General features: G+C 36.0%; 1 protein-coding gene across 1 annotated transcript in view; it reads right to left on the reverse strand.

Moving 5' to 3' along the window:
- LOC310890428 (adhesion G-protein coupled receptor V1-like) overlaps positions 1-21,139 on the reverse strand; it is a 93,710-nt gene that overhangs the window by 40,306 nt on the left and 32,265 nt on the right. Inside the window, exons 19-32 of the mRNA XM_083852787.1 lie at positions 20,469-20,595; positions 20,195-20,380; positions 18,165-18,345; positions 17,387-17,550; positions 16,626-16,749; positions 15,969-16,235; positions 13,356-13,482; positions 11,042-11,259; positions 9,075-9,818; positions 7,347-7,720; positions 5,338-5,514; positions 2,180-2,360; positions 1,357-1,559; positions 574-703 (exon numbers count right to left, since the gene is read on the reverse strand). Coding sequence (XP_083708913.1) covers positions 574-703; positions 1,357-1,559; positions 2,180-2,360; positions 5,338-5,514; positions 7,347-7,720; positions 9,075-9,818; positions 11,042-11,259; positions 13,356-13,482; positions 15,969-16,235; positions 16,626-16,749; positions 17,387-17,550; positions 18,165-18,345; positions 20,195-20,380; positions 20,469-20,595 — 3,203 coding nt within the window. The remainder of the gene's footprint in view (positions 1-573; positions 704-1,356; positions 1,560-2,179; positions 2,361-5,337; positions 5,515-7,346; positions 7,721-9,074; positions 9,819-11,041; positions 11,260-13,355; positions 13,483-15,968; positions 16,236-16,625; positions 16,750-17,386; positions 17,551-18,164; positions 18,346-20,194; positions 20,381-20,468; positions 20,596-21,139) is intronic.

The raw sequence follows: 21,139 nt of genomic DNA on the forward strand, positions 1-21,139 counted from the left end.
TACAGCTCAGCAAACTCCCTATGGCCCTCAACATCCACAGCCTATTACTGCTATAATCCATTTGACCTATGTATTGCAGTTCTTCTGATTTCACTCATGTGGAAGAAAAAACAAAACAAAACAAAAAAAAAAAACAAAACAAACAAACAAAAACACAACACTTTGACTGTTTAGCCTTAAATATTTTATAAATATTCCATATTTTTGAAATGCAACATATTGCTAATATATTTTTGCATTATTTTAGTTCTCATTACCAACCATGAAGTTATACAAAGTGAAAAGCAGCAATTGCCTTTAGATGACCTAACAGATGGCAGTGATACACTTTCCCTAATACATGGTAATAATATACTTGCTATGGGATCTGGTTGTTTCCACCAAGGATTAAGAAAAGAACTGAGGAACAGTTCTTCCCTACGAAAAAAGACAGCTGTATGGGGGTGGGGATGTAGAGGTGCTTTTTGTTTGTTTTCAGAAATAACATAGAAAATAATGCCAAGAAAGACAAGATTTTTATGAACGAGTAGAGGTCATGAAAATACAACTAAGGGACTGATATATGTGCCTTACCTCCTCCCTCTGGGTTCAACAGCTCCACTTTAAACGTTTTTTCTAATTCAGGAATAGTATTATCAGTGATGTTAACAGTAATGTACTTGTATCTTTCTCCTGGCTGAAATTCCAGTGTACCCACAACAGCCTGCAATATAAGAGCTCTTCATATTTTTGTTCAAGTCTAATGTTTTCATCCATGTAAAAAAAAGAAACAGAACCTTCATTTTGTCTTTTTCAAAACATCTACTTTTCCTCACTTAAGCTTTAAAAAAAAATCTGAAAAATCTGTTTTACAAAAGAAAAAAAAAAAGAAGAAGACATCTAAGTTGACATACTGGTGAGCATCTGCATTCATGTACATTTTTCTTATTTTTCTGCACAAATGATCAGTTGGACAAGCAAGTGCAGATACATGCAGGTTATTTTGCTAGGCATATACAAATCCCAGTATGTACAAGCATAATGTTAACCTGTACATGCACTTGAATAATATGGTCTGTAACAACAGCAAAACTCACAAATTGCTACACTGAAAACTCTGTTAAGAAAAAAAAAAAAAGTTCAAAACCAGAGGCTTTTCCTAGACAATGCAACTTACTGCAGAGAAAAGAATGGAGAAGTCACATGATGTATATTTTTAAGTGAATATTACATATCCATTTGCCACATCACCTTGTAAAGTAGTCTTTCTGTGAAAGAATCATAGCTGGGCTAGAGCAGTCAAACTGAAAGCTATCTCCACGATAAATAACTCTAATTAATTCCAAAACAATTATACCACCTTGGCAGTTGCCATACCTGATAATCTTTGGGACTGAAAGCTGTGACTGGCACTGTTCTGTATTCCACCAGAACTGTTCCAAGAAGGCCTTGTGCACGAACTACCAGTAATCTGACGTGTCCAGCTTCTTCTTTAATAGTAATATGGGGCACAGAAGAGGCTGGAAGAATCATTTTATCACCTGGCTGAGGAGGTGGCCCCACAGAGAACTGGAGCAGACCTGGAAGACAAGAATTACTACTTACATGGCTTTTCATAACAAATTTTAAAGATGATAAACAATTTAAATAAAGTGATTGATAACATATCTTGTGATGGTTCTGAAATTAAAAACCACATATACCAGTATACCCTTAAGCCTCAATCACACTATTTCCAGAGATGTGCTGTGTGCCTTACCCTCTCTCACTGATATTCTTGTCAGTCTTGATAAAAGGCACAGCACAATAATAAAACCTTCTCTTCCCAAAAGAGCCTCACAGGCCACGGTTTTGCGTATTTACTGGTACAAGACATATGGAGAAATGACTCTCATTGTCAGGAATTCTCATTTGATGAAAAACCTGGACAGGATCAACTACATGCAGAGCCTTTATTTGCCCTCACAAGAGAATCATTGCTTGTTTGGGCAGGGAAGATTTGAGGCCTTTTTGTAAAATTATAAAAGAAAACTAATTCAGTATTCATTCATGTATATAAACAATGAATTAATTCAAGTCAGATAAAGTGGAATATATGAGATTGCTTCCTCAACTATTACAACCAAGCAAAGTTTTCATCTGACTGGAAAGAACTACACAATAATCTGAAACAAAGCTGTATAATTCCCATCATTGTTACCGTATGGGTGGTCACTGGCTTTGATGCTGATATCAGTAGTTTCCTTTTCTGGATCTATACTTGCTCCACTGGTAGGAGTTGAACCTAGTTTCCCATCTCCAGACACTGCAGAGACTAATGTCACACGGAAATATTCATTTAACTCCAGAATGTCATCATCAATAACATGCAAATTTAACACCTAGAGAAGGACCAAATCATGGAGAAATCAAACCATGCAACATTCTTTGATTAGTCAGTCAGCTGTATCTGCTGTATAGTTCTGAAAGCAAAGGACACTATTTTTGCTCTCCACATAAATTCAACTAATTTCTAAGATAACATTTTATGTCTAGAATATGCTTTCCAAAAACAATGCTTCCAAGCTACTGGAAATGGAAGGCATATTTTCTGAATTGTTTCAAACTACATAAATAAGTGATAATAAATACTTGTTTGGTTGGTTTTGTATATCTTCACAAAAGCAGAGTTTAATTTCCATGTACTGAACATGAAATATCTGATAAATTTTAAAATCTTTTTGAAATTATGCTTATGAAGAGACATTACAGTGATTAATCCAATTTAGAGAGCAAATAAATTGAGCTTATTATACCACCTGACGCTTTGACCTGCAGATCATACGATTTACTAACATAACCTTGCTCTAAACACGCTAACACATTCACTTCAGAAAATTCCATCTTTCTTTATGTTTCGATATGGTCGGACAAACATATAGAAAACATTTAAGTAGCTGATCATATTTAGAGGCATGGTAATGAGTAGATTACAAATGTCAGTTGAAAGTCCCTTAGGATATCCCACCTGAAGAGCAGCTTGCTACCAGCCCGTTTCTTAGAGCCATGCACATTAGCTCCTCTGTATGTATGCAGTAAATTGGACCAGTAAGCTGTGTAGCAAGAGCCTACATCAGCCATTTTCTGCCACTAGATAGAGTAATGTGGGCCTCGTCTATGTTGCCATGCTAGAAAAGCTTTGGAAATTTCTGCTATATATGATTGTATGAAATGCAGTAATATCATTTCACAGAGAAATAAAGCTGAATGAACAAACTATTATAACATGAATGAACTATTTTCAGATACCACACGCTTTTGCCAGTCATCACATTATCCAGATTCACAGTTCTAGTGAAGTCACTGGGATCCCTGCAAATGACTTCAGCGAATTTGAGTCCACATTGACTTCTGCAGCCTGATATAAGTGAAACTGAGGATGGTATTTTCTACTCACAATTCATCCTTATTATACAAACAATAATAGAAAGTGTATGTTGTTTCTACAGTACTGTGGTCCCGCACCACTTCTTCAAATAAATTTAACAATTCTGTGCTGTACATCAGGATTGAATTCATTGAAACAGATTATTTTTATTTCTATTTCTAGCACACGCTGTTTATTACCACAGAATTTTAATCATAGGACAGCCCACGTTGGATGGGACATCAAAAGATGAAGTTCAATGTTTCATGGAAAAAAAAAAAATAGATGAAATAATCCAGCACCATGTTCAACTGCATCTTAAGCACCCCTGGTGATGGGAATTCTACCATAGAACCATACATTGGTTTGGGCTGGAAGGGACCTTAAAGCCCACCCAGCGCCACCCCCTGCCATGGGCAGGGACACCTCCCCCCAGCCCAGGCTGCCCTCAGCCCCATCCAGCCTGGCCTTGGGCTCTGCCAGGGATGGGGCAGCCGCAGCTCCTCTGGGCAGCCTGGGCCTGGGCCTCACCGCCCTCTGAGGGAAGAATTTCCTCCTTCGCCCCCTCCCTCGCCCTGCTGCCCACGCTGCTGTTGGTGCAGCCCAGGGTACGGGTGGCTTTCTGGGCTGCAAGCACACATTGCCGGCTCATGTCGAGCTTCTCATCAACCACCACGCCCAGGTCCTTCCCCCCCCAAGGGGTGCTCTCAGTGCTTTCTCTGCCCAGCCTGTGTTTGTGCTTGGGATTGCCCTGGCCCAGATGCTGAGGTCGGGACAACCCGACCCTGTCCCTAAGGAAGTCGTTCCAGTAGTTGTAAAAAATTTCAAGACAAAACCTCTCCCACTCTATCTTTGTACTCTTTGCCCTCTGTCTTCTCCTGTGGTTTCTTGAGAAGAGAGAGCCTCTGTCAACTCTGGAGCTGCCCTTTAGGTACTGTAATAATGGGATCAAAGTCCCCTTCTAAAGGGTGAAAAGATCTAACCCCTTGAGTCTTTCCTTAGAGGACAGGTTCTCCAGCTCTTTGATCATCTTTCTGGCCCTCTTTTGGACCTCCAGTCTGCCCACATAATTTTTTAATTGTGGGCCTCTGTAGCTTTGAATTCCTACTCTTCAGTGTATCCTGGTATCCTGGTATTTCTTTTTTCTTTTTCTTTTTTTTTTAAACTAATTCAGATAAGGAATTTCGTAAGACTTTTAGAAAGCTTTCTCAGAAGCAGCTAAAGCTTCCCTTATGTATCATTTCTCTTTCTCTCCCCCAACTCAGAGATGCAATTCTGATTACCAATTTCAGGTGTCTCTAAGGCCAGAATATTGAATAATTTCCTTATGTTCCAGTTGCTCGCACACTTTATGCAGAGGAATAGATTAAAGCAGACAGTAATCATTTCAGGGAGACTCAAAAACAGCTATTGTTACAAGAACACCTTTAATCTCCTGTTTCTGATTTTGAATTTAAAAGGAGACAGAACCTGGATAGCCTTGAGTGCAAGAACAGCAATGAATCTTACTATTGCCTATTTAATTGTTGTGGACATAAATTTGAGTTACAACACTCAGATCAAACCTGATCATTTTCCAATTTCGAAAGTACATGGACTATCTACACTTTTTAAAGTATATGTACACATACACATAAATACAGTTAATATTTTTTATGTATATGTACATATATCTAATATGTACATGCACACATGGTGACTTTTGAACTGACATATACACAGAGCTACAAATAACACTTTCTTGTTGTCAGGGATGGAAAAAAAGAAAGAAAGAAAATATATATATAACAAAAAAATAACAACATAAAATAACAAAATAAAAAATAATAATAAGAAAAGCCATGTGAAGTAAACACTCTCTAGTATGCAAACCAGCCAAGCACCCTCAGAAGGTATTTTCCAGGAGGTTTGTAAAGGACAGGATGAATTGTTAATAGGAAGGTAGGGTTTACCTCTGATCTCTGCCAAGGAACGAATGTGATAGTGCCACTGCTATTAGAAAAATCGGTAACAGAGTAATTAATGCCAGTGGAATCAACCTGTGAGATAATGTACTTTATATACACATAGTCTAGGGCTCCCCTTGTACGCTCCACAACACAGGATATAGTGGAACCTTCATCAGCAGTCTGGAAGAAAGCAAAAATTTGGAACGTTTATTACTGTCAAAGTAAATCAAGGCAATTTCATTAAATAACACGAAAATATTTAATGCCAGACAAATGTTCAAGTAAAAAATTGCTGTCATGTTACTTTCAGCTCTTTTGGAGTGTTAGGAAGCTGAAACTGACCTTGATGCCAATCAGAACAATCCTAGTGGAATCTGCAAAAGTCTGATGCCTCCCTGAGGACTATTAAGGTAACAAATAACAATACACTGCAGTTCGTCCTGGACACAACCCCTTTCCTAAAACTATGCGTCAGAGACAGAATCAATATGCTTGAAATGTACCTGTCGAAAGCAAATGAAACTATTGCTTTATAATAACGTCAATATTGTAATTTTCCTTAGCAATAATTTAAAGAAAGATTTGGATCAGCACTTTCTCTAACCAGACACACTATGGATAGAAATAAACTATACCATCATCATTCAGAAAAACAGATTTTTCTCTTCTACTGTCCTCCTTACAATTCTGTATCTTCACAGATAACATGACTTCTGCAGCGACAACTTCACGTCTCTGGAATGAAGCTTTAATTGGTACTGACCTTCTATTTTAGAAAATAACGTTCATAAAATTAACATAGAAAATAATTTTATCTGAAAGTTATTGGAAAGGTTAAAGCTATCTTATGCATTAGATAAATTTCAGGGCTGCTTTGTAAGAAAGCATAGATACTGTGTGTGACTTCAGCTGCCTAGTAGACAGATATGCACAGTTAAACTACTGGTAAAAAAATGCTGTGTTCCTGCATCACCACTAAGAGCTCTAATACTTCCCTGGTGAAATGGACATATGATAGGTGCAAAACAATTACCGTGCCATATAATTATTTTTTTTCTTCATGGTTGGCTGATGATCTGTGGCATCACAGCGTATCAGAGGTACTTGAACCTGAAGGAATCTATTATCATAGCATATGGTAGGCACACAATAAGCAAACTGAACCAAACTGAAAACTAGTATCACTCAGGCAAGACAGTTATTTTAAAAACATCATAAGCACTTTGATTAAAAAAGAATGTAATTAAAGCTCATAAGAGTTCCCAAATGAAAACTATATTAAATTTTTTTTTCCACAAAATAATCCAATACCAGTAGAGATAGCTATCATGTTATTCCCCCTTATAATTGATTAAAGAAGTAAAGAATGATTTATGTTTATTTCAAGCCTCCTCAAAAAGTAGCAAGTTTACACTCTGCATATAGAATGGATACCACTGAAAAAAGATTTCATCTGTTAAAACTAAAACAACAAAAAAAACCACTACTAAATCAACCAACTGACATCAAACATATGCAAATTATAACTTAGTTTATGACAGCAAATGAAGGTGGAAAAATCCATAACACTTTGTCATTGCATGATCTCTAGTAAAATTATCTCAAACACATCATGTGACACAGAAAACTAAAATAAAAATCTTTGCAATAATCCATTCTCAAAAAAAAACCAGAGAAGTAAATCTTACATTTTAACTGGTAACTCAAATGTAACAGAAGTGAAGGTAAAATATTTTTCTAGAAAAAAAAAATTAAGCCTTAGTCTTCAGTTTATATAGTAAACTAAATTTTCTTAACCATTTTTTTCTTTAGTTTTTTAAAATTATATAGTAAATCCCAGTGGAACTGAGGTTGTATTAACAGAACATATGCATCTCCAAATCCTAGGAAAAGTTTGCTTAACCACAAAAGCAAACACTGCAAAATCTAGGGTTTGTTCAGGTCACTTGGTCCTGCCATTTAGCTTTCTGTGCCTGAAATATCACCTACAATTTCCATTATGACCACCTTACCTCAGGGATACATGCTCCAGTGAAGCCAAATAAACCATTAGCATTATCACTTTTCTGTATTCTTAATCTTGCTGTGGTGTTTTCTTGTGAAATTCGAGCTCCACCACGCACAGAAATGAGCTTTAGTATGAATAATTCTTCTCCTTCTTCCTCTTTGTCATCCTTTGCAGACACGATGAATGATTTATTGGTCTCTCCTTGCCAATACTCCAAATACCCAGAGACAGGGTGGACATCACTTTTTGCAGGAGTTGCATGAAGTTCATAGATCTCTGCTCGTGTCAACTTACGCTCATAAAGCCTTACATCCTGCATTAACCCTGTGTACCTACTGCTGCCGTTGATTCCTGCTCCAATTCTTACTATTCCTGGACCTGAGAAGGAAATTATAATTTTTTCTCATGTTATTGTATTTGTATGAAACAGTCAGCAACTGACTACCTGTTTTTCTTAAAAACCAATGGTAAACTGTTCATTGTCCCTGGATGAGGAATCATATTGATCTTGAGATCCAAAATCAGGAGGTTCCTTGAGCCTCATCTCAATGTTACAGGTAAGTCCTCACAGGCCAAACAATTCCATCCTATGCTGTCCAAGTTTTTCATCCTATTAGTTCTAGCAGCACATTATCATCATCCCTCATTTTTATAAGTCTTAGAGACTTGAGGCTCCCTCTTTCCTCCACAGATTTTCAGAGCAGAACTGCAACCCCTTTTAGCCCTTGTTTTGCTGAACAAATCCTACTTTGTTTCCCTCTGCTAGGGCAGCTGATCCATTCTGATGATACTCATGATTACTGCATTAACCCTTCTGGACATCCATTTCATCCACCACACTGTAATTCCATGCAAATTCCAAACTCTTTTTACAACAGCATTTATATTTCTCTGTCTCCAAACTATAGGATCACAGCTGCCTCATATTCATTCCTACTCTATCCTATTCTGTGCCATGCTATGCTCTTGTGCTAAAACACACACATCAGCTGTTTTCAGTTGCCTTTCAGAAAACGAAAGAAAACAAACAAACAAAAAAAGCTGTGCTCTTCAGTGTATTGTCATACATATGACACTGAGTGGCAGTTGTAGAGATGAGCAACCACAGGAACTGATAAAAGTCCCAGGGCACAAAGTGGAGGATGCTGAGAAAAACTGGGCTGCTATGCACACCACTGTGTATTACCCAACATTCAACGGAGAGAGATGACATACTTGCCTTACTATTGCATTATCCCCAGACACACGCCATCCCCACTAATAAAGAAAATTTACAGCACAGACATATCCTTCTAGCAATAAAAGCATAATTGCATTTCACATATATTTGTTCTAGAAACCGAGGGAGAGAAAAAAAAAAAACCTCTCAGCCTCTCAGCTTAGCTACAGTACTGCAAGTGTGATGGAAATTACTAATTGCAGAAGTACTATTCTTTTTACAAATGGAAAATTTGATTTCTTAAACTTCAACCTGGAATTTTAAAAGCAGAAATAAAATAGTACACCATACAATTAATAGTCCTCTACTCTCACTCAACATCGCAGCAGTTTGAATTTTTTAGAACATTCACACAATTTCCATAGGCTTTCTGAAAATCCTCAAAGAATTCTTATCCATTCCTTTCAATTAACTTAACAGATATAATCATTTCAGTGTATTTCTTCCACCTTTGAAGTGGCTAGACTATGCATTTCAGAGCTTTATATATGGAGAAAAATAGCAAAGGCTCACCATCAAGAATTGCTTCTCCTTTTAGACTCTTCATTCCTCCCAGAACTAGAATTCCATCAACGTAAAATTCAATTATACTTTCATCCAGAGTAATCAGAACGTGAAGCCAAGTATTCTCATCCAGGTATTTCATGACTGATGTTTTAGCCATGTATGTCATATTGGACCCTAATGCTGTATAATGAAGCACTACAGAAACATGAGAATCATTTGTCTGAATTTTCACACCATAATATAAAGTCCCATTATCGTTATCCTTTTCAACTATATAGCCATCTGTACTGACATTAGGAATTAACCAAGCTGAAAATGTAAAATTGGTTACTGCATTATTTCCATTGTATGGGTATTCAGGACCGATAATGCCAAATGCATCCTCTTTTCCACTGAAATACAGAGCGTCTGTTCCACTGTGATGGCGCCTCATGTGGGGCTGTGATTGTACTGAGCTTGGGAATGATCCAAGCAACAAGAAATCTACCATTGATGGCAGTCCAGCTTGGAAGGTACTAGACAGTATTTCCCAACCTAGTCGGACAACACCAAAGGTGCCTTGCTGTCTCCAGATGGTGAAGTCCGTAATATAGGAAAGGTCATCTTCAGAAAGAGTATCTTCCACTATCTCTCTGTCCTGGCTCTCTGGATCTATAACAAACACTCCAAAAGGGTCATCATTGAAAGGGATCATGACAGTTACAGTAGGACTGGTTTCAGATAACTGACCACCAGGACCAGGAGACCCACCTGCGTAATAGAAGTTAGAGTAAAAGTTAATGATTAAACAACACACTCAGAAAAAAGTTTCAAAGTACTTTTTTTTTTTTTTAATAAAACAAGTTTCTAAAAAAACCTCAAACCCTCCTTTAAGATCCTCTGGACTTATAGCAAATGATCTAACTTGAAAATTACATAGGTTAATTGTATTATTCTTAAAACACTGTGCTGATGTAATTTCAGTAGAAAACAAACCCACATGCTATTTTTCAGCTGTAAAACACACAGATGTCTTTCAGGTGAAACATGACAAGGTCCATCTTTTCTTAATTAGCCAATAAGGTAGGTTACCTTTGATTCGTTTGATAAGCATGGGGGCCAAATTCAATTCTTGTATTGCTCAAAGACTTACAGGAATAGAGAATGGCAAAATCTTGCCTGTTGCCTCTGATACAGAAGTACATACACCTTGCAGAAACAGTAACCAGTTGTGTGTTAAAACTGCTGCCCAGTCCTGGTGTTAGTCATCTATCTTTGCACAGTAAGAATTCATGATATGAAGATCATGTTGTGAATGGAGAATCTCCGTGTTCAAAGTGTACAGTGATCTACCTGTTATAAGCAGGAAATCTTTTGTACATCCGTATGGACTTCACTTACAGGAAAGGCCAACACACATTTTCACTTGTATCAGAGCACAGAAGACCATGAATAGTACTAAAGTGGAATTAATCCAGATTAGGAAATGTGTCCAGTAGCAATTTAAAGTTGTAATTTAAGTCATGTGAAGTGGTAACTACAAGTATTTTACCTCCTCTAGGGAAACAAACAAACAAAAAAGCAACCTCTATTATGGTAGACACACATAACCTTTAATACCTTTGTTATTTCTTTGTTAGTATCTTTGTTTTATATTTTGTGCATGGAGATCTATGTATCTGAAATTCAGAACTCTTGGTTTTTGAAATGAAACTTCTGAACTTTAAGAAGTTTAATTTCAAAAACCAAGAGGCATCCCTTTTAAAGTTCAGATCACCAAAATGTGTTTAACAGTAATTCGGGAACTGAGTAACTCTCTATATATGGAAATCAAGATTAAATGAAAAATAAGACCTAAAACCTTACCAGAAAAGCATAGGATATCAAGACATGATTCAAAGCAATGCTCTTTCTAGTGTTGGTTTCTTTTTGATTGATTAAACATAACTCTTTTCTACCAGATATGAAGGAAATGGTGATATGGAAGACAATACCTGAAGCATTCACCAACTTTAGAATGTAAAATTCATTGAATTCAGGAATTCTATCTGAAATGGCACGTAGTGTTATTGACTTCGACCTTTCACCATCCATGAAGCACACAGTCCCATAAGTTTCATAGAATTCTTCTCCTGGCTTCAGTGCAGAGTTATTATCAAACAACTGCCAGGTCAAAGAAACATTGCCGAAGTGTCCTCTGTGTCTCAAAATCCTGTTCAGTGATACAGAAAGAATGAGAGTCCTGGCAGGCATGCATCAGCGTTGAGTAGAAAAGGAAAATGTGGAGACTCCTTTTACTGTAATCTTCCTTACAGTAAGAAGTAATATACTATGTAATATAAAGTAAAATGCTAATATACTACAACTGTTCCATGAAGCCTTCCTTTTAAAGGCAACCACTTTTGCAGTACAATTCTACTCCCGGAATACGTACTTTAGAAAACAGAAGTAGCATACGCAGGTCCATGCAGAATACTACTGTGAAGCTACACATCACTGTGTCTTGTAATTCCAATTTATAATAATAAATATGAATGCATAATAGTTCAGAAAGTTAACATTAAAAATTAATATACTTGGACACTCTTAGACAGGAAAGAGAATCATCTACATTTAACCACAAACGTTTCTCCTTTCAGTCATCAAGTCTACTTAAACTTTTTCTTACACTTGTATTAAATTAGAATTACATTCTACGGCTTTCAGAAATCTACTGTTATTTGTGATTAAGAACGTAGTAAATGAAAAGATTTTTTTTTTTTTGGTAACTATCTGCTAACACAATTACACTAATTTCAAAAAGGCACTACAAATAAAAAGTGACCCATACAGTGCCTTTATTAAGAGTGCGCTTACATACAGGAAGTTTGCTTCTGTCGGTTTGCACGGTGACATAAAATGCCTTATAAATAGATTATATCAGGTTGAAGAATTAATTCAGCTAAACTAGTCCAGCCACAGCAACACATTTATGTTGTTTCTGCTTCCAAAGGTTTTTCTTCTGTGGCGTTAACCAGGGTGCTCTATCCCAGCTGTGTAGCGCTGCTGCACTAACTCCAATTACCTCATTAAAACCTCTGTGTTTTCGGTGGTTTGGTTACATGCTACTTTGACCACTTTTTTATATGCTACACAACTGTCAAAGTAGTGACAGTATGGAAGAGACAGATCCCTAGTAAATATATTTTATCAATGATGACTGAGCAGGTTCCTCAGATGTTGGAGATCTTGGTATCCTATAATTCCATAAAGCACCTGTATATAAGCATGTTTACATCAAAACAATATTCTTAACACCACCAAATCCACAAAAATTATCCTGCAGATTAGACTATAAAGGACAAAAAAACAACAAAGCCCAAAACAGTGAACAGCACAACAACAAACACACAATGAACTTAATATCCTCTTTTCTTGAGACTATTCATATTTCAGATGTATTGACACAAGCATAAAGAACCAATTCACAGCCATAAGCATCTGCTTCAAGGCTTTAAAACAAACAGACAAAAAAAAAAGGATGATTTTTTAAATGCAAGAAGAACCTCTTCCCTAACTATTTGCACTATCGCATTTATTGTGACCTAACTTCTCTTTACAGCCTGTCTCAAGATTTCTTAACGAAAAATCATTTTTTCATCCAATTAAAACCCCATAGTAAATTTATGAAATGAATGTAACAAGGCGAGATGCCAAGTGCATTCAATTTTTAACCCTGCTAATTCTTCAATATATCATGGTGGCACAAAGGAAAATACTTTCAAAGGTCAGACTAATGAAGAGTGTCACATCCGGACTTTAAGTATAGATTTCAATCTGTAATTAACAGATAAAAGAAAAAAAAAAATACAAAAACAGAAAGAAAGAATACAGTAGTTTGCAGTTGAAAATTTCAAAGATGGGTACAAAAAGCCACCTAGTGCCACACAGTTTTATTTAGCTATTTGTTGAGTGGTTTTTTTTCTTTTTCTGTCAGCCTAGGTTATATTGTGCTCAATCATTCAGATTTTTCTGTATCTACAGGTTCCTGAGATTATAACAGAACATCAATGCTGAAGTCTTATTTAGTTACATTTCAACATGAGCTTCTGTGCACTTTTTAATATTTACTGTGTACTCCATAGTATTACAGGTGATGTCTTCAACACATTACAAATCATTTAATCCAAAATTTTGTAAAACTGTTTTTCTATAGTGCACTTCTATCAATGCACACTTGTGCATTTGATTTAATCAAAGTGCTATTTATAAAGTACCACATACACCAGTTCCAAAAGAGTGCAAAGATATTCTTTAAACGTTACTTACCAAAAAATGTTACTTTTGCCTTCTTCAACTGGCTTCTCTAAAGGTTCCAAAGAGAAAATTCCATTAGGATCATCATTTGCTTCAATAATAACTGTTGCCATTCCAGCCTTAAAGATAACTGTATCTCCTAAAAAAGAGGACAATTATTATTATTAAAATTGGAATCAGAAATGTAGGTAACTCTAAATCCAATTATGTTTTCTACTCACTACAATTGCTTTTATACAAAGAAAAGGACAATTATAAAAGTCAGTGAAAAACAGAATTTGAGGTATTCAGCAGCAGGCAAATCAGAGTAAAAGTATTTAAGTAGTGTACCATCCAGAGAGCAAGACGTAAGATTTTCAGGAAAAATGACATGAACTGAGAAGATGTGATTCTTACTACACAGTATCCTTGCATGTAGTTGTTATGTGAGGTAACATTTTCTGTTTGATCATCTGGACAAGTCAAAAGAATAAGATATTCAGAGGTACAGAATAAAAGAGTAAGGTATTCAGAGAGCCCCGACCTTCTTTAGACCTAGAAGAAAAGTATTGCATTTAAACTAAATACAAGCTATGAGCAATGTCTAAGAGTTTATTCACTCCCATATCAAAGAATATCTAAAAGGAAGAAACATAAGATTCTTATTATGTAGATGGGAAGCTAGCAGGCTTTCAGTGTGCATATTAGTACAGGTAAATATTAAGGGATGTTAATTCTAACTCCATTGCATTGTCCATAGATGAACATAATGTGTCCACACCCACCCCATTTTTTGTCTTCTTTGAAAGTGTCCGACTAAATTTTGTTCCACGTTAAACAATGTGCTTATTCCTCTAACTTCATATACCTCTATTTGTATTTTCTCTCAGGAACAACAGTCCCCAAAAAAATTTCAGAACAGTCAAGGCCACTGTATGTAACCAATCATAGAAAGAAAACCAACTTTTGCTTTCAGGAATATGTATAGAAATATTCTTTATTCTTAGTGATTCTAGAATGGCTGTAAAACTATATGATGCTCATTTTAGAGGAAAAAGGAGGCTATGGATACCCATTCCCCATGTGCTAGGAGAAAAGCCATGATATGTTCCCAATGGGGTAGTATTGGGAGCTACCAGTAGATCCTGAAGAAAGTTATTAAAGTAGAAAGAGACAACAAAAGAGAAAACTTATGAAGGAAGAAGAATGGTTTTGTCTAATCCTTTCCCTAGTCTGATATTTTATAAGAGACCTGGGTACTACAGTGAATACCAGCCGACCTTGGGAAATAGCTTAGCTGCCTTATACTCAAATTACTGCTTTCCCTGTCAACCTCTGGCTGCCTGCTACCAATGTTCAGGGAAGGATTCAACTCAAGATCAATGCTGCCTTGTGAGAAACTCACAGGCCAGCCGCAGGGTGTCCACTGTAGCATGACCTCAATCACTTCAGTCTTATCGACTGCTAAAGACTAAGACCATCAGAGACTGTAATGAGAACTAAGATGCTTAGCGTGCTTACAGATGAAGAAATCTAATTTTAGGTTTCCTAATCTTGAACTGAATACCTGGTAGGTATTTTACTTTGAGAACGTGTCACACAATCTGAAGGTATAGTCTGATGGTTAATTGCCATCATCTTTCTTTGCTTTATTAAATTACAGCCCCTCAGGTTTCAATGGCTGATTCAATACAGCTTTGCTTTGCATTGCAAAGATTTGCAGCAGATTCAGAGCCTGTTATTACCTCTCAACTAGAGAACAGTAAAAAATGAAGGGCAGTAAATTAAAATTTGATAACACAATTGCAAATGACTCTCCCACAACACCATGAGTTTTGTTGGAGCTAGGTGTGGGGAGGGTCTTTATTAAATACTTAGGGCTCTGGAAAAATTATGAATTTCTTATACTTCACTTTTATTTTCTCATGTATATTACATAACAGTGATAATTTATTCTAAAAGATATGTATTTCAAAAACGTGAGGAATGGGCTGAATAATTTTGGTCATTCCTTTTTAAGTGTAAACTTTGAAAAATAAATAAATAAACAAAAATACGTTATTTCTAAGGTAATAAATCCTTTCTTTAGAGGTGGTCCCCTGGGTAAATTGTGACATATATTTTTCTGCAAATTAAGCCTTTTAAAACTATAGTCTCAGAGTGAAAAAAATGTATGCATACTTTTCGCTACTAATAAAATAGAGCAATTACATACCCTTCCTCCAAAATATGGCAGTTCTGTTTGTTTTTACAAAAATCATGTAGTTTTGTAATACACTCTGGAGCATGAAAAAAATAACTAAAAGAATACCTCTTTTCCTAAGACTGTTGGGTACTAAATTTTGTTTTTTTTTTTTTTGCTTTGTGTTTTTGTATTGAAGTCCATCTAATTTGGAGCATTTATATTTGAAAAGGGACTTTCACTCCAGTTGTTTTTGCAGGCAAAGTATCAACTCTATCATTTGATTTTTGTTTCCAATAAAATAATTAAGGATGAAAATTCAAACACAGTATGCATTTATTGTATAAAAATCTTGAAGCAAACATTATTCGTATAATTCTTGGCATTTAAATATTGCTTTATGATAAGACCAAGATACTAAGAAATTGCCAGCAAAAAAAAAAAAAAAAAAAAGGAAGACTTACCTGTAGAATTGAAAAGGATAATATAAAATGTTTCATCAGTTTCAGGGGTATCATCATCGTTGATATACACAGATAAATTCTGCTCCCTTTCTCCAACATCAAACAAAATGACACTGTTCTTTCCACTGGGAACAAAGTCTCCCTCTTCAGCTGCTGCATCTCCATTAACAGTAATATACTGGACAACAACAGCGACATCAGCAGATCCATTCCTTAGGACTGTAAAGTTTGCAACACTTCCTTCTTGAACACTCACTGTCACACGTTCTGAAAATACAAAAGCAACAAATCTGTCTGAGTTCAAGCCTGAGTTGCTTGCATTTGCTCTGTTTTCTTAATTCTCTCTAGTAGGATCTTCCTCTTCAATGAAACAATAAGATGTATGTGATAAAGGTAGGAAATAATTCAGGTACGAGAGAATATTTTGTACCTTGCCTCCTAACTGATCTCAACATCAACAAAGAGAAAAATGACACACACAAAAAAATGGGAAGGTTCTGAAGGAAACAAATATAAATTAACTACAAAAAAAAAAAAAGTTTGGGGAGCTTTTCCACTTGCTCTTTTGGGATTACGATTTCGCAATGATCTGGTTTGTGAAAAAAATCCGTTTTAGGTAGTGTATGTATTCCACATTTATAAACAATAATATCTAACCTGCAAAATAAATGGGATCATCATTCTTTGTTATTTGTAAAATTGCAGTGGTTACATTGCCCAGCCTGGCTCCACCGGTAGCATTGAATAAACTGATGGTGAATACTTCCTCCTCTTCAGGCACCTGAAAGTATTAAGACATTAATTTCTAGCATACAAAACACTGAAGAATTTAAAATGAAAAGTTAGGGGGATTAATAAGCCAGAGATTTCTGAGTGTTGTTTTTATTTGTCAGTCCTTATGTGTCTCAAGAGGGATGATAATTCATACAGTTATACAGAAATTATCATCCATCTACAGTTTTTGTAAGTAAGTCCCTTCCTCTTTATCTTGCACAGATGACCCAAAAGTTACCTTCCAGTTTTATGTTTCTGATACATGTAGTTTTTTTTACAGCTTTATTTATTTATCATTAGGTGTAATCTTTCTTATATTACTTCAAATTTATCAGCATATAGGATTAGGATTGAAATTAGGATTCCAGTTATCAAGATACGAGTTTCAGTCAAACTTTCCTATAACTTTACCACAGTACAATTACTCTCAGCTTCTACCTTTTTTGTTTAGAGGTATGCACAGCTTCTGAAATTTCTCTATGATTTGCAGACATTATCTCAGTTCTACCCAAGTATTTTGATATTTCCTACAAGTTATTAGGCTCTTGAGAAACACACATTCCTTTTTTCTCCTTATACTCTAATGTTTTAGTACTTACTCTTTGTCCCATATTCTCACCCCAAAACACTGTAAAAGTGTTTACCTCATCTGGCAGTGAGTAAATGGTGATATTTTTTGAAAACTCCAGATTATCAAATAAAATAGTCCCTTGCTCTGGATAGACGTCATTGGTACATGCTGGATCAACAACCCAAGACACACTAACATTTCCATAGTTTCCTTGATTTCTTACAACTCTGTAAACAGCTAAAAAACATAAACAGAGTCAGTGTGCATATTCAGAGCAACAGAAATCAAAAAGGAACATCTGAAACATCTGAAACTGAGAAAAAGGAAATACAATAATAACCAATTTCACTTCTTATGAAACCAGTAACATGTTGGAGTGCTACAGAAAAGGACACACAAAGACAGATTACTAAAGCAGTGCAAACTGCTTTAATTTCACATGTTAATTCTTGCCTGTAAAAGTAATTGATAACTGAATAGATCAATTAAAATCACCCATAGGAAGATTTAACTCTATGTTTCTCTTATATAACACCCCATTCTTCATTCTCCACCAACAGAGCTACTACCTCCACGTTGCACTTTGCACATACATCAGTACTCCATCCCTCCTGTCTGGAAAATTCTCTAGCAATCCTTTTTACTCAGTTAATCCCTCTGTTTTTCCACACCCATACTTCTCCACTTCACTCTCCGCTGCTCATCTTGCTTGGCATTGTACCAATCTGTAAAGTCCTGAGTGGAGATTTTAGTAAGAAGTCTCCTAGACTTCTGTTATCCTAGAACAGGGAAAATAAGACTTGCAGAAGCAGACAGCAGATAAAGAAGTAACTCTAATAAAAAGGAATTACCGGTATGGATGACTTCTCCTTTGCTTTCACTTATTGTTACTGTTAGTTCGTAAGGTAGAAACTGAATGATACCATGCGGATCATCATTCTTCAAAATGGTTATATTGACCATTGTGGCATTCCCCAACTTGCCTGGCATTTCACTGTAGCCACTAAGTACCACAGAATATAGCTCATCCAGCTAGAAGAGGGAAACTCAGTCAGAACAAAAATACATATTCAACATCCACATCAAAAACAAAATGGTCTATAGTCCACAGTCCCCCATCAGGCAGAAAGGGATACAAACTTAAAATGAAATCACACACATTCTACATGCAATAAACGTTTGTATAATGCTATCAAATAAAGGAAATTGTGAGAACTTTCTATCTCTAAAAGCATCAGTTTCTCCAAAAGTCTATTATTATTATAAGCAAGGACTTATTTTGTGTACTTAATTTAGAATCGCATAATTTCACAAGTAATGTTTGTAACACACTCTGAAATGTAAATTTTCTTTCCTCCAAGACTTCTTAAGATTCCTGGCTTTGTAACAGGTAAAGCAAAGATTTTTAAACCATGGACAGCATGCTAATTTAGAAAGAATTGATCAACTGGCTTTATTAATCTAATGGGACATGGTACTTTCAAAAAAGTATCAGAGAACATTAGAAAAAAATATTGCATTTATCTATCTAGAAAACAGCATTACTCTACACTGGGGAGAACTCAGTGAAACTGGCTGGTGGTTAGCAGTAAAGAAACACACATGAACTGGTTCTTCACATACAATTCAATTAAACAATGGTGTTCAGTACTACAGAATGTCATGGATGCTAAAACCTTACCTGCGTTCAAAGCGTAACTGCTTCAATTAACAGAAAGAAAATCTGAAGGCACCCAAAGATACCATCCATTACTCCAGACATCCTTGGACTGCCCACCATTGGAGGCTGGGATGGCATTCTGGAGGAAAGTGATTATATATGTCCTGCTCATGTATGTGGCTTTTGGCCACTCTTGGAGATAGAAGAGTATAAAAGGACCTCCTTATTTTTTAGTCCTGACACTACAATTCGTATGTTTTTGCCTGAGCATTTCAGCAGGATGACTTACCTAGTCTAATAATACTGCTGTAAGCAGGGAAATACTTTTATCTCAGCCTGCTGATGAACTAGTAAAAACTGGGAATGGAACTATTAAATAACCCGCTGTTTTAGTGCCTAAGTTTTACTAGATTAACTTATGTTCCTGGCTTCTGTAGTGGAGTTCAGACTTCTTATGTCTCCTTTCTTTGGAGTATGTAGGGAAAAGAAACCTGAATTTCTACAGCAGCCTATGCAATTGAAGTTGGAGTTGCTGTGATCCCCTGATTTCCTCATCATATGGTCCTCCATCCCTCCTTCAATCCATGACTGATGACCACCTGGCCCTACAAAAAGATTATTAACCTTCCTAAAACCTTTATGTTTTGTAAAGCTGGCTTTCTGACATCTTACTCCTAGATCAGCTCATTAGCAGGATCAGACAAACACAACTAACTGCTTATGCAAAATACAGCATAGGAATGTGCATGTAAAGGCAGCAAAAAATGCTGAATCACAGCAGCTAAAATTTATGTTAACATAAATGTGGTAAAATCAAACCCTTGCAAACTTCCTGATGGAATCCAGGATGGCTGATGCACAGGAAAGGGAACAAGCTACAGAAAAGCAGAAAGCAAAGAGAAAAGCAACAGACACATGCCTCAAATTGTGCAGATTTCTGGGATTACAAAACAATAGAGATATCAGAGAAATGAATATTCAGGCAAGACTGACAAGACCTGATTTGTATTGATATAAAGTGCTTTCATATGGTGCTTGACTATCTTATAGGCCTTTCAGTCACTCCTCCTCTATCTATTTCTCACACTTAAGAAAAAGAAAGCCTTCAAATGTTACAGAAAAATTGCTGGTATTTACAGGTGAAACCATCTATATTTTAGTAAGTGACAAACAAATATGTATGTGAATGCAATTTAAAGAGAGAAAAATATTAATTCTTACCTCTGGAATCCCATCCATCCTTGTCAGTAGAGTAATTATGATCTCTCTTTCACCAGGCTTAAACTCCAGAATTCCTGTGCTTCCATAAAACTCATTATTATCTCTTGGTTCTACAGTGTAGCGCAGAAACTGTCTGATGAGGCTTCCTCTAGTGCGAACAATCTGCAGCTCAACAGACTCCCCTTCCTGCAAAAAAATAAAATTAATCTTTTTCTAGCACTCTGTTAGAACTAAGTCGTCTGTAATGTTTAAGTGACGTTACTCGGATAGCTACCTTGATGCTGTAGGGACCTCTGGAAGAGGAAGAAAATTCGAACACTCCTCCAGGATCATCGTTTTCCAAAATTGTAATTTCACAAGTAGTAAACCCGTATTTCAGTATCTGATTTTCCACACTGACCCTGAGAAAGGAAGGTAAGAGGTTTTTTTCAAGTTGCAACTCTGTTTAGCAAATCCATACAGAGGAGATCAGGATATTGACAAATTTTATGAATAAATTATGAAAGCCAACAGTTACCTACAAGGATTAAAACAAGTTAAGAATGATACAACATCAGAATGTTTTATCCATTCGTAAAAAATAAATAAATAAATAAATAAAATAAATAATTGCCTCTGAAGTAACTTTTTGTTTGTTTGTTTCTGATTAGCTTTTTATAGCTAGTAACTCTGTTGTTTGTTTGTCTGTTTTTGATAACACATGCACACAACACACAGGAAAAGAAACAGAATAGTGCCAGGAAAAAAAAAAAAAAAAAGTTAGTTAAATTCAGAACTACTTTGTACTTGGATCAAGGTATAAAGGAAATTCCAAAATCACCTATGCTGAGATTACACTGAAAAGCATAAATTTCCATTATTGCTTTGTTTGTCAAAGTTTACTACTGACATAAAGAGGCAGAAATTTGACCCTCGATACCATGGATTTCATCCTCAGCTCTGTGT

This window comes from Anser anser (genome assembly GCF_964211835.1).
Source record: "Anser anser genome assembly, contig: HAP1_SCAFFOLD_136, whole genome shotgun sequence".
Taxonomy (NCBI): Eukaryota; Metazoa; Chordata; class Aves; order Anseriformes; family Anatidae; genus Anser; species Anser anser.